We start from the raw sequence: 14082 nt of genomic DNA, 5'->3' as shown, positions 1-14082 counted from the left end.
AAAAAAAAACACAACTCTGAACTCTTTACTGCCCCTGCCAACCGTTAGGTAATCCTTGTCCGGCTGGTGCCTTACAAAAAATAATTACTTTTCATTTGGACATGGACATGGGCGCGCCCAGAAAAGACATGGGCCAACTCTGCCACCTAGTGGACAGGTTTAAACCACACATAACCCATAGCTGTGGGTGGTCATTTACATAGGGATTCACATTTCTTAACGGCGTTTGGTGGGGCATTCCACATTTTAGTGGCATAGGAGCGAAATTTATTTTACCCCTTGTAAAATCTGGTTTGAACGTGGTTTGTGGAACTCCCTCTGTTGTTGTGACCGTGTACAGTACATGGAATACCGTTTAAGCATGAGCATTAGTGAGGGCCAATTATTTGAATACGTTAAAAATAAGTTGCACTTTAAGGACACAACATATTTTGAGATCGGGGTTGGCGGCCAAATACATACATTTTGGGGGTCCTTCACATGAAAGAGTTCGAGCACCACTGATATAGAAACATACGAGTTTCAGAAAACTGATTTAGAATACTAATAAATAGTACAATAGCAATTTGAAGACAGACCATCAGTGACCAGTCCCTGGCCACTGATGGTCTTCTGAAACAAATGAAAAAGCCAAATATGCTCAAAACAAGGCAGCCAGGTCAAACACGGGTTAGATTTAAAATGTGTGTTCAAGCAACAGGCTCTTCTTGAGGGTGAAACACACATACTGTGTATGTAGTTAGATTCAAGTCAATGAGTATGATCTACAGTACATGCTACAGGTGGTGGTGGTAAATCATTCTGCTTTGTAATGTGTATCTTGCCCCCAGGAAGATCCAACATATTGTGACTATGAGTATACAGCACAGCATGCATAGCCTTCGACTGCATGCATAGTCGAGGAAACCTTGTATGAGGGATCCTGTTAGGGTCTTCAAAGTATTTTTGCTGACCAGTTAGGAGATCCTTTACAAGAATCTTGTTCTTTGGTTGACTTTTTTGATTACAGTGGTAGCCATTTTATCACAGGAAAGAGTAAAGGCCCTAGTATGCCACCTTGTGGAACACCACAGCTCACTGGGAAGGGGGAGCGGGACGGTACAGTGTTCCGTTCACCTCCACCATCCGTTCTCCCCTCCAGGTAGGATTGCATCCAACCAATTGCTTTTTGCTTATTAATCAGTAAGTATGGAGTGGTTTTCAGTGTCACAAGCCTTTTGGAGGTCCAGCATGACCATGCCACAGTATTTACTGTGGCATGGTTCTCTTCTTCTGACAATCAAATAATTCACACATTTTGGGGGGGGTAGTAGGGAATGTTTCCTTGCCGTGTAACCTGTCTTTTCTGTAAACTCTGTATAACCCTGATGTTAATTCTCTCTCCTGTGTTTAATCAATCAAATAAACGTATGAATCATTCAATAAACTTCTATGCATCATTAAAAAAAAAACACAACTCTGAACTCTTTACTGCCCCTGCCAACCGTTAGGTAATCCTTGTCCGGCTGGTGCCTTACAAAAAATAATTACTTTTCATTTGGACATGGACATGGGCGCGCCCAGAAAAGACATGGGCCAACTCTGCCACCTAGTGGACAGGTTTAAACCACACATAACCCATAGCTGTGGGTGGTCATTTACATAGGGATTCACATTTCTTAACGGCGTTTGGTGGGGCATTCCACATTTTAGTGGCATAGGAGCGAAATTTATTTTACCCCTTGTAAAATCTGGTTTGAACGTGGTTTGTGGAACTCCCTCTGTTGTTGTGACCGTGTACAGTACATGGAATACCGTTTAAGCATGAGCATTAGTGAGGGCCAATTATTTGAATACGTTAAAAATAAGTTGCACTTTAAGGACACAACATATTTTGAGATCGGGGTTGGCGGCCAAATACATACATTTTGGGGGTCCTTCACATGAAAGAGTTCGAGCACCACTGATATAGAAACATACGAGTTTCAGAAAACTGATTTAGAATACTAATAAATAGTACAATAGCAATTTGAAGACAGACCATCAGTGACCAGTCCCTGGCCACTGATGGTCTTCTGAAACAAATGAAAAAGCCAAATATGCTCAAAACAAGGCAGCCAGGTCAAACACGGGTTAGATTTAAAATGTGTGTTCAAGCAACAGGCTCTTCTTGAGGGTGAAACACACATACTGTGTATGTAGTTAGATTCAAGTCAATGAGTATGATCTACAGTACATGCTACAGGTGGTGGTGGTAAATCATTCTGCTTTGTAATGTGTATCTTGCCCCCAGGAAGATCCAACATATTGTGACTATGAGTATACAGCACAGCATGCATAGCCTTCGACTGCATGCATAGTCGAGGAAACCTTGTATGAGGGATCCTGTTAGGGTCTTCAAAGTATTTTTGCTGACCAGTTAGGAGATCCTTTACAAGAATCTTGTTCTTTGGTTGACTTTTTTGATTACAGTGGTAGCCATTTTATCACAGGAAAGAGTAAAGGCCCTAGTATGCCACCTTGTGGAACACCACAGCTCACTGGGAAGGGGGAGCGGGACGGTACAGTGTTCCGTTCACCTCCACCATCCGTTCTCCCCTCCAGGTAGGATTGCATCCAACCAATTGCTTTTTGCTTATTAATCAGTAAGTATGGAGTGGTTTTCAGTGTCACAAGCCTTTTGGAGGTCCAGCATGACCATGCCACAGTATTTACCAGCCATCAACCTCGTGTTTGATGTGGTCGTTCAAATAGTCAGTGGAATAGGATGTTCTGAAGCCAGATGGGAATTCGTACATTAGTTTTTTCTATTTTTTCCAAGATAGAACCTGTTCATTTTCGAGATGAAGCTTAAGAATCTGGCAACTGTTGAAACCTTGATAGAAAGTGAACTAAATTAGCAGCCTCGCTTTAGGTTTTGGACTTTGATAGGAAGGATGGTGAGAGATGTTCCTGAGTTCAAGATGTGCCTGTGGGAATGTTTGTAGAGTCAATAATCATCCAGTCTCATTCTCCAGAGAGCTAACTAAATGTTAATATTACAAGATACACACGCATCTCCTTGGCATGAACACACCAGATGGATAGGATAGTGTGTATTCAAGTCTTGGATATGTTGAATTGATGTATGTATTTGGGTCATTAAAGATAACACTATAACTGTACTACTGCTGCTGCTGCTACCACTACTACTACTACTACTACTACTACTACTACTAATAATAATAATAATATGATAGATAGATAGATAGATAGATAGATAGATAGATAGATAGATAGATAGATTCTTTATTATTGTGTCATGCACCCAAGGCGCCCAGCCCACATGGACTTATAGGACACACCACAAATCATTGCGTCAAGTATTGCATTGTGTACAGGAAACAGTAATAATAATAATGGGCAATACAGGGCAATTTATATAGTGCTTTTCCAGGTACGCAAAGATTCGGCTGGCTACGCAAGGCTAGCGTAGCGTAGGAAAACTCAGAAAGGTAGTGGGGAGCCTGGTCAAGGGCCATGTAGATGGTGATCAGTATCTTGGAAATGTATTCTGTGTTTGCCTGGGAGCCGCAGTGGAGGTCACGGAGGACTAGTGTGATGTGATCCCTGGATCAGGGTTGTGGTGAGCAGGCGGGTAGCAGAGTTTTGTACATGCTGTACCAGAAGTTCTGCTACAGCACCACGGCACCACCAAGGTTCTGTGACACCGTATAGGAGGCAGTATTGGAGTCTGGATGTGATGAAGACATGAATGAGTGGCTCAGTAGAAGTGTGTGATAGGCTGGCACATAGGTGGGCAATGTTGCAAGAATTAAGGGGCCAAGCCCAAAGGTTCCTTATATGGTCCCTTATTTTGTTATTGCAATTTCTTCTTCTACCACATTTTGTAGTTCTGACTTAACCGTGCAGTCGTTTTTTCTTTTTAGGAAACTCTGCAATATGGTAGAGGGCTATGCCAATCCGTGAGGAACACATTTCATCCTTTGATCAGTAAGCTCCGCCCTTAATACTTGTTTGTGGTTCAAGACCATGATATAAAGAGACAGTAGTTCTTAGAGAAGGGAGGCAGAAAGGCAGAGCAACCGAGACATCATGAGAGCTACTGCAGTCTTCTTGCTGGTGCTGGGTCAGCTGGCTCTCTGTCAGGGTAAGTCACTGACCTCCAGTCAACATCTCCTGTCAACATGCATTTTCAATCTTTGACTTTTGAATACGTTGTGAAGTACATTATTTGGTTCAGATTTTCCATCCAATGGTCATTAATCATGATGTTGTATTCCTCCCAGGTTGGACGTGCACCCCGGGCCATCAGCTGAACGGGGCATCCCGGGCAGCGCAGGTCGATGCCATCCTGGGTTGGGTGGTTGCTACAGACACAAACCATCACGCCTATTCCCTGAGTGGCCATTACTGGAAAGCACTGCCATATGCCAACCTGAAGCATGTCTCAGTGGGAGAAGCAGGGATATGGGGGATTGATGTTTCAGACCACATCTACAAATATGTCGGTGGCAGCTGGGCACTAGTTCCAGGTTTGATGAATCATCACATTTGCAATAAATTCTGGGAGATATGATGATTTGTATAGTTTGTTGACACCACTATTGCACTGTACTTAATCTCTTCATGTTTTTTTTTATTTTTATCATTGCCTTTATTAGGACGCTTGATACAGATTGATGCTGGAGGCATGGGTTTTGTGGTGGGAGTTAATGCAGGCAACCATGTGTACTGTCTCCGGAATGCTGACTCAGTGGGCTACAATGGTCATAGCTTGTCATGGACAGAAGTAGGAGGAAGACTGAAGTACTTCAGCTGTGGCCCATATGGATGCTGGGGAGTCAACAGCGCAAATATGATCTTCTTCAACGCGGTAAGATTTGGGGGTTACAAATAATTACTAACTAACAAAATAACTAACTAGCTGTACAAGCAAGTACAGCATTAGGGCCGATTCATACTTCTATTTTACAGCTGTTTCGGCGCTGTAGTGCCGAAATGATTTCGGCTCGTCAGAAATTTTCAGTAGCCCCCCCCCCCCCCCCCGAACCTCAAATGACTTCACATTGTAGGCTCTACAGAGCCGAACCGACTTTTATTCGGCTCTAAAATAGGAGTATGAATCGGCCCTGTGGGGTCAGGGTAAGGGTTATCAAACAATATAATTTAAAAGTTTTTTTTAAATTCCTTCCAATTAATCGAGCGCAGTGATAGTTCATTAGGACATGGAAGGCAGGAAATGACTTCTAATTGCCTCTCCCCGGACCCCCCATTCATTCGCTAAATAGTTAATTAATATATAGTCCCACTAATCAGTCTGTTTCTCATTGGCTGCAATCTAACTTGCTCGCGCCAATACAATCAGGTGGTCCTTTTAAGCAGTCACTACTCTGTGTTCACTCTACATGCTAGCTCACACACTCTACATGCTAGCTGACACACTCTACATGCTAGCTGACAGTGGTTGTTCAGATGTCAGCGTTCAAATTCCCTCCACCAGTCGACCTCCCTGGCCTCCTCCCTGTGGCATTTAGTTCTGTAATGGGTGTGCTATGATATGTGGTATCTAGTTTTGTTATGGGTGATTCTGTGATTATAAGGTGATTTATGGATTGTAATGATCATGTGATTGTCTCAAGACACTTTACATACTGTATGGAGCAGAAAACCGACAGAGATCCCACCCAAATATATGACATGCATTGTGATTGTGATCTCAGATTGTGTTGTACAGGTAATCTGTAATATCACATGAGCAGAGCCACAGCGCCAAACTAAATGCAATAGCTTTGCAATAACCTGAGCTGAAAACGCGATTTCAAGAGTAATACTAGCAACGTTATCCAAAGCACTTTACAATGAAGGCAACGCAATTTTAGGCCTATAGCCCGTTTTACCAACAAGGTAATTAAATGTGCTTTTACATCAAGCAAAGGAAACACAATAATTATACAATGACATTAGGATGCATGAAACAAAATAAGTAGGCTAAAAATAACATATAACGTAGCATATAACGTACTGTAACATAATATCACATAAGGCCAATAGTATAGAAAAGATTAACACAAAGTAACAAGACATAAAAGATAATCAATTATTCACACAAGATGTAATAGTAATCATCGTTGGAAATAATGTTTCCCTCATAAAGTTCTGCTACAGTACATGAATTTATAACATAATCTGCACAATGGCATTCTTTGGGCTGTGAAGATGAGTACTAAATGCTGATGATGTGTTTGTCTTTTTAAATAGCTCACGTCTGCAGACACCTGTTCATTCTCAGGATGGAAGCGCATTTGGGGAAAACTCAAAATGATTGAGGTGGGGAGTGACGGCAACGCCTTTGGGGTGAACCGTAACGGTCGCGTTTACCAAAGGTTAGTCTGAGCCATAATTTACTCGGTCACGGTGTCTTTCCCTTTTTTGTGAACACTGAAATCTTAATGTATTTAAGCCGCCATTGTTTTATAGTTTTTATTTGGGTCAGGGTTCATTTGTCTACCATAAGCCCTCAATGGGGCACTGGGTTTTAGTCCTAATTCGCTTATTTCCATCGCTCGAAAATCAATTTTTTTCCTCTCTTCATAATGTCGACAGTATGTGTAGCCTCACACTTTACTCCATAGTAACGCCGTTGCTGTGTTCTAGCCGCAAAGCGTGAAGTCTCGTCTATCGCGAGACTTTGCGAGACTTTGCGAGCTCCATGCAAGTGGATGGAGCTTGCACTAAAACCCAGCGCCCCATTGAGGGCTTATGGTGGGGTAGGGGAAATAGCCAATAATGCGTTTTTGCACAAAATAACACCTGGACCACTTTGGTGCGGACCTAACAACTACAACGAAAGGTAAGGAAGCCTTCTAGCATGAAATTCTCTGCTTTCTGTGGACACGGCTTCTTATACATTGGCTTCAAGTGTTACAGTACCTCCATGTAACCAATACCATATCATATGTGACTGTAATGTTTATACATCTATATTGTGTCCTACTCCTAACAGAACTGGCATTACCAAAGACCTTCCGCAAGGGAGTGGTTGGAACTTCATTCCCTGCTTGGGGACCATGAAACAAGTCTCCTATGATCTCGGTACCATTTATGGTGTGTCCACCACTGGAGTCATCATGAAGGCCACTGCATGAGGTGTCCGCTGTGCAGCTGACCTACTGTTCTCTTCTACTAACAATCAAATAAAAAAAATGAAGATACATTATCAGATGATCACACATTTTGGGGGGGGTAGTAGGGAATGATTCCTTGCCGTGTAACCGGTCTTTTCTGTAAACTCTGTTCTCTCTCCTGCGTTTAATTAAAACGTATAAATCATTCAATAAACTTCTATGTATCATAAAAAAAAACACACAACTCTGAACTCTATTTTTTTACTGCCCCTGCCAACCTTTGTCAGGTAATCCTTGTCTGCCTGGTGCCTTACAAAAATATGAACTTTTCATTTGGACACTCGTATTGCAATGCATTCAGTTTGGCCATATTTGTGTTTTGATACGACAGATTATCTGCACAAGCATGACACATAATCCGAGATCACTGTAACTATCAATAAAGGCACAAAAGCCAAAAACAAATCTTAATAAAAAAGAGGGGAAAGAAGAAAAAAACAAACAAGGAAGCCAGTCAGGTCATCGAGGTCAAAGTTTCAAACACGGTGTAGATTTAAATGTGTGTTCAAGCAACAGGTTATTCCTAAGGTGTGTATAGTTAGATTCAAGTCGATGAGTATGTCGTCTACAGTACATGCTACACAGTGGCGTGCACAGATAGACACTAGGGGGTGCTAGAGCACCACCTGCCCTTGCCCTCTGGACAGCAATGTGCACTTCAAAGTTTCAAACACGGTTTAGATTTAAATGTGTGTTCAAGCAACAGGTTCTTCCTAAGGGTAAAACATACACTGTGTATAATTAGATTCAAGTCGATGAGTATGTCGTCTACAGTACATGCTACACAGTGGCGTGCACAGATAGACACTAGGGGGTGCTAGAGCACCACCTGCCCTTGCCCTCTGGACAGCAATGTGCACTTTTGAAACAGTTTTTTTTTGTACAGTGTACAGTATGTGGACCATGGTGACATTGATCAATTCTTGATTAAAAAAAGAAGCTTCTAATATATTATTTATGCCCCAAAATCTATCTTCCACTCGTTGCACAAGGTGCCCTTTTTCACTTGAGCACCTGCCCCTCTAAGGTCACATTCCCACCTAATACTTCGGTAGACTCGATGCGAATGGGCGGAGCAATTGGGATTCTTGCATATTTAATTTGCTGCGGTTTGCCTTCACACTGTCATCCGCAGCAATTGGAAACGCAGCAGGGGAGACCTTTATCAATGTGTTCCATTCATTCATTCATAAACTAGCCTACACAGTGAAATCTCTGGTGATAAAATTATACTCATAACGTGCATGTGTTGTGCCGTCTGGGACTGGACCCCCCCCACCCCCCTCTCTCGCTCTCTCTCTACGCACGCAGCCACGCACTGTTCTTTTGGGCATGGAGGCACAGCGCTGAGTGCACTGATATAACAGACCGCAGCGCAAAATGTTTACCGAGATGAAAGTCCCTACTCCCCAGTCCCCACTCCCCAGTCCCCACACAGTGACAGCACTCCATGTTTAGGGCATGCACAGACAGACAGACAGAATATTCTGTAGGCTATACTATACACTGCAGTGTTTTTATGTGTTTCCTTAAGCAATTGATTAATGTACTCGTCCTCATCAGGGCTAAAGTCTCCTCATTCGACCACGTCTATCCACGGTAACGGGACATCTTTGCGCTGCGTAAAATATGCCTTCTCCGTCTCCAACTGTGTTCAGCTCCGAGTCCTCACCCGCCACATCGTTTGCTTCATTTCCTTTATTTGCTGCGGATTGCATTCCCACCTGCACCGAATCGAAATCAAGTGCGATTGGAAGCGAAGCGAAACCCCTGTTTTTGGGCGGAGTAGAATACGTTTTTTTGCTGTGCATTAGGATTCGAATGAGCCTTCACACCTGCCGCCAAACAAAGCGAACTTTCGTACAATGCGCAGCAGGATTTGTTTTAATCGCAGTAAAGCTTTCTGGTGTGAATGTGACCTAAATGTCTGCACGCCACTAATGCTACAGCCTACAGGTGCTCGTAAACCATTCTGCTTTGTGTATCACTTGCCTCCAGAAAGATCCAACATATTGTGACTGTGAGTATACAGCAGCTTTGGGAACCAACCGTTCCCGAACCATGTGGCCCATATAGAAACCCATGCCACGTGAACATGTGCTGTACATTGAAATTAAACGCAGCTCTTCAATCAGGCTACTTCCATAGACCCTGAAAATAGTAAACGCATGCAATTTGCAATTACATGATCGGCTCCGATTTCCGAAAAAACCCTTTTTTCCGAGAAAACCTTTTCTTGTCAGCCAGGAAGTTGTGTTGTCAAAAAACTAAGATACCTTCCCGTAAGTTGACATATCAGAACTGGTGTACGTTACAAATAGCACAATAGGTGGTAAGCAACCAGTGTTGCATTTCTGATGCTCTGACCCTATTTTAACCCATTCTGGACGGGAACCCCTGTTGGTGTTTTAAGCATTATGTTATACTTTAGCTATTGAAAAATAGCAGATCTACAAGCTCGTAGCGTGGCACCGAGTGCACCGGCACCGCGCTATGAGCTTGTAGAGAAACCTGGAACAACATATTTTCAGATGGGGGTCAACGGCCAATTTCATGACGTTGCTGTCGCGAGGAAACCGAAAATATTGAACCAATGGAAAGTAGTAAAAAGTGCTTTGGACAAAACCTCTTAACTCCATTGATGGACCCTCAAACTGTCTGCTAAAGCAGCTAACTCCACCACCTCTCCCCCTCTCATGGAAGTAATTGAGAATATATAAAGTTACAACACCAACTTTGATGAGGCAGTATTGCTTTGTTTTAAAAATATAAGGTTTTATTTATTTCCTGAAAAAAACATTTTGGAGTTATGAGGTTTCCTCCCAACAGCAGAGATATATTTCTTCTGGGGGTCCTTGACATGAAAATGTTTGAGAACGACTGACATAGAAACATCAGGATTTAGAAGACATTTGTAGAATCTTTTCTGCAGGCCTAAATGGGTTAAAGATGTTTTTTCAAGTCCATGATATAAAGTAACTTTGTTTACTCATTCTATTGTGCTATTTGTAACGTACACCAGTTCTGATAAGTCAAATCTCTTGTCAAGATGGTTGGATGGGAGGATACCATGATATATAAGGGCCACATCAATCTGAAGAGACAGCAGCTCTTAGAGAAGAGAGGCAGAAAGGCAGAGCAACTGAGACATCATGAGAGCTACTGCAGTCTTCTTGCTGGTGCTGGCTCAGCTGGCTCTCTGTCAGGGTAAGTCACTGACTTCAAGTCAACTCTCTACATCTCCTGTCAACATGCATTTTCAATCTTTGACTTTTGAATACGTTATATGAAGTACATTATTTGGTTCAGATTTTTCATCCAATGGTAATTATCATGATGTTGTATTCCTCCCAGGTGGTTGGAGATGCACCCAGGGCCCATTGCTGAACGAGGCATTGCCAGCGCAGGTTGATGTCAGCCTGGGACAAGCGGTTGCTACAGACACAAACGGGCAAGCCTATTCTCTGAGTGGCGATTACTGGAAAGCACTGCCATATGCCAACCTGAAGCATGTCTCAGTGGGAGAAGCAGGGATATGGGGGATTGATGCTTCAGACCACATCTACAAATATGTGGGTGGCAGCTGGGCAGAAGTTCCAGGTAAACAAAACATTTTCAACTTCAGCTCCATCTCTGTACATCAAATCGTAATTAGAAATAATTTGATAAGTCATCACATTTGCAAACAATCCTGGGAGATGTAATGTTGGACTGTTTATTGACACCACTATTGCACCGTACTTAATCTCTTCTCGTTTTTTTATCATTGCCTTTAGGAAGCTTGATACAGATTGATGCTGGAGGCGATGGTTTTGTGGTGGGAGTTAATGCAGCCAACCAGATTTACTGTCTCCTGAGTGTTTACACAATGGGCTTCAATGGTCATAGCGCTGTGTCATGGAAGGAGGTAGGAGGAAGACTGAAGTACTTCAGCTGTGGCCCATATGGATGCTGGGGAGCCAACAGCGGAGACGCAATCTACTTCAACCCGGTAAGATTTGGGGGTTTACAAATAATTACTAACTAACTAAATAACTAACTAACTAGCTGTACAAGCAAGTACAGCATTAGCGGTCAGGGTAAGGGATATCAGTGATATCTGTGATCTCAGATTGTGTTGTACAGGTAATCTGTATTATCACATGAGCGAGCCACACCGCCAAACTAAATGCAATAGCTTTGCAATAACTGGTCAATAGTCAATCCTGAGCCATAGGCTAATGAACTTTTAAAAAGTGATTTCAAGAGTAAATAATACTATATGGAAATGGTAATTTCCATAGCAACGTTATCCAAAGCACTTTACAATGAAGGCAACGTAATTTTAGGCCTATAGCCCGTTTCACCAACAAGGTAATTAAATGTGCTTTTACATCAAGCAAAGGAAATACAATTATACAATGACAATGATTAGGATGCATGAAACAAAATAAGTAAAAATAACACAATTTCTGTGCAGAAGTAGAAGAGGCAAACTAATATTGTTTGTGCCGTATGCTTTGATTGAATAATTGATTGAATATGTAGGCCTATGTACTATGATTTGATTTGGCTGTGTTCTAATACTATGATACTAAAAAAGATAAAGATCAAGGGAAAATACCTTTTTGTTAAAAAAAACAATAATGTTTCGAGTTTACACATGTATACAAATAAACAGGCCAACGGCATAAACAATATTAGTTTGCCTCTTCTACAAAAATAAAAGTTACTGTCGCGCGTGCCAAGCTGTCATTCATTCTCTTGTATTATATATCGTATTATTTATTTATTTCCCACCACGGAGTAACCTCGCGCCGCAGACTATCCAGCATGAATCTTCCACCTCGAACGTAGAAAAGATATACGCTTTACTGCATGTCATCCCCCCATCTCTCTCCACATTTCCTGTCAGCCTACTGTCCGTCTCTCCATAAAAAATATAAAATAAAGGTGAAAGCCACAAAAAAATAACATTTAAAAAGCAACAGGAAACACAATAATGCCAATAGTATATAAAATATTAACACAAAGTAACAAGACATCAAGATAATCGATTATTAAGATGTAATAGAGGGTACTGTATGCGCGTGACATCATCATCGTACCCAGACGTTATGCCTACTGAGGCCTCATTCACACGTACCAAACACCAATCAAGTAAATCGTTTTTTTGGGCCACCACAATGCTTTTCCAATGGGAGTCACATGGTTTGATCAAACATTTGTGTTTGATTGCTGATTGCTGGTGGTGTTCTGCCCCTCCCCCCCATCAAACAAAAATGTTTGGTCAAACCATGTGACTCCCATTGGAAAAGCATTGTGGTGGCCTAAAAAAACAAAAACACGACCAAACATTTGCTTGATTGGTGTTTGATACGTGTGAATGAGGCCTAAGTGGCAAAAAAAACTACTTTCTGGCCTTGACAGCCCATACATCCAATCAGAAAAGACTGATTGCAAAATCTGATTGCATTAAACGACTTTAAACTCACTTTGCGGAGTCATTTTGCCACTCGATTTCCCATTTACTTTATGCATACCGCATGCGCATACCCTCTATAGTAATCAGTTGGAAATAATGTTTCCCTCATACAGTTCTGCTACATGAATTTATAACATAATCTGCACAATGGCATTCTTTGGGCTATGAAGATGAGTACTAAATGCTGATGTTGTGTTTCTCTTTTTTTATATAGCTCAGGTCTGCAGCCACCTGTTCATTCTCAGGATGGAAGCACATTTCAGGATCACTCAAAATGATTGAGGTGGGGACTGACGGCAACGCCTTTGGGGTAAACGGTGACGGTCACGTTTACGAAAGGTTAGTCTGAGCCATAATTTACTCGGTCACGGTGTCTTTCCCTTTTTTTGTGAACACTGAAATCTTAATGTATTTAAGCCGCCATTGTTTTATAGTTTTTATTTGGGTCAGGGTTCATTTGTCTACCATAAGCCCTCAATGGGGCGCTGGGTTTTAGTCCTAATTCGCTTATTTCCATCGCTCGAAAATCCTCTCTTCATAATGTCGACAGTATGTGTAGCCTCACACTTTAACGCCGTTGCTGTGTTCTAGCCGCAAAGCGTGAAGTCTCGTCTATCGCGAGACTTTGCGAGCTCCATGCAAGTGGATGGAGCTTGCACTAAAACCCAGCGCCCCATTGAGGGCTTATGGTGGGGTAGGGGAAATAGCCAATAATGCGTTTTTGCACAAAATAACACCTGGACCACTTTGGTGCGGACCTAACAACTACAACGAAAGGCAAGGAAGCCTTCTAGCATGAAATTCTACTTTAAAAAATGCTTTCTGTGGACACGGCTTCTTATACATTGGCTTCAAGTGTTACAGTACCTCCATGTAACCAATACCATATCATATGTGACTGTAATGTTTATACATCTATATTGTGTCCTACTCCTAACAGAACTGGCATTACCAAAGTACTTCCGCAAGGGAGTGGTTGGAACTTCATTCCCTGCTTGGGGACCATGAAACAAGTCTCCTATGATCTCGGTACCATTTATGGTGTGTCCACCACTGGAGTCATCATGAAGGCCACTGCATGAGGTGTCCGCTGTGCAGCTGACCTACTGTTCTCTTCTACTAGGGGGGGGGTAGTAGGGAATGATTCCTTGCCGTGTAACCGGTCTTTTCTGTAAACTCTGTTCTCTCTCCTGCGTTTAATTAAAACTTATAAATCATTCAATAAACTTCTATGCATCTTAAAAAAACACACACAACTCTGAACTTTTTATTTGTTAATGCCCCTGCCAACCTTTGTCAGGTAATCCTTGTCCACCTGGTGCCTTACAAAAATATGTAAGGCACCAGGTGGCACCTGGTGCCACCTGGTGCCTACATAAAAATATGTAAGGCACCCCCCCCCCCCCCCCCCCCCACCAGAAGCAGATCATACGATACAGAGTTATGCATCAA

At 42.2% G+C, this 14082-nt stretch overlaps 2 protein-coding genes across 2 annotated transcripts in view; both read left to right on the top strand.

Annotated features, from left to right (window-relative positions):
- The window catches only part of LOC306916743 (uncharacterized protein), a gene marked incomplete at its 3' end in the record, with an annotated part of 106618 nt that extends 92906 nt beyond the window's left edge, over window positions 1-13712 (top strand). The window contains exons 3-7 of the mRNA XM_079494759.1: window positions 10216-10373; window positions 10521-10766; window positions 10943-11157; window positions 12845-12969; window positions 13571-13712. Coding sequence (XP_079350885.1) covers window positions 10319-10373; window positions 10521-10766; window positions 10943-11157; window positions 12845-12969; window positions 13571-13712 — 783 coding nt within the window. The 5' untranslated portion in view covers window positions 10216-10318. The remainder of the gene's footprint in view (window positions 1-10215; window positions 10374-10520; window positions 10767-10942; window positions 11158-12844; window positions 12970-13570) is intronic.
- On the top strand, window positions 3937-7274 carry LOC306916569 (fish-egg lectin-like). The gene is made up of 5 exons (XM_079494490.1): window positions 3937-4129; window positions 4269-4514; window positions 4644-4855; window positions 6241-6365; window positions 6986-7274. Exons 1-5 carry the CDS (start codon window positions 4075-4077, stop codon window positions 7125-7127), a joined length of 780 nt encoding a protein of 259 aa, XP_079350616.1. The 5' UTR covers window positions 3937-4074; the 3' UTR covers window positions 7128-7274.
- Window positions 13713-14082: the final 370 nt, after the last annotated feature.

Source organism: Electrona antarctica (genome assembly GCF_951216825.1).
Source record: "Electrona antarctica genome assembly, chromosome: 23".
Taxonomy (NCBI): domain Eukaryota; kingdom Metazoa; phylum Chordata; class Actinopteri; order Myctophiformes; family Myctophidae; genus Electrona; species Electrona antarctica.
This window is presented reverse-complemented; position numbering and strand designations above follow the sequence as displayed.

Excerpts from the sequence above, each read along its gene's own strand:
- LOC306916569 (XM_079494490.1), top strand. The coding sequence starts at position 4,075 with ATGAGAGCTACTGCAGTCTTCTTGCTGGTGCTGGGTCAGCTGGCTCTC. Across the intron at positions 4,130-4,268 it reads TCAGCTGGCTCTCTGTCAGG|GTTGGACGTGCACCCCGGGC; the intron begins GTAAGTCACTGA and ends TATTCCTCCCAG. Across the intron at positions 4,515-4,643 it reads CAGCTGGGCACTAGTTCCAG|GACGCTTGATACAGATTGAT; the intron begins GTTTGATGAATC and ends TGCCTTTATTAG.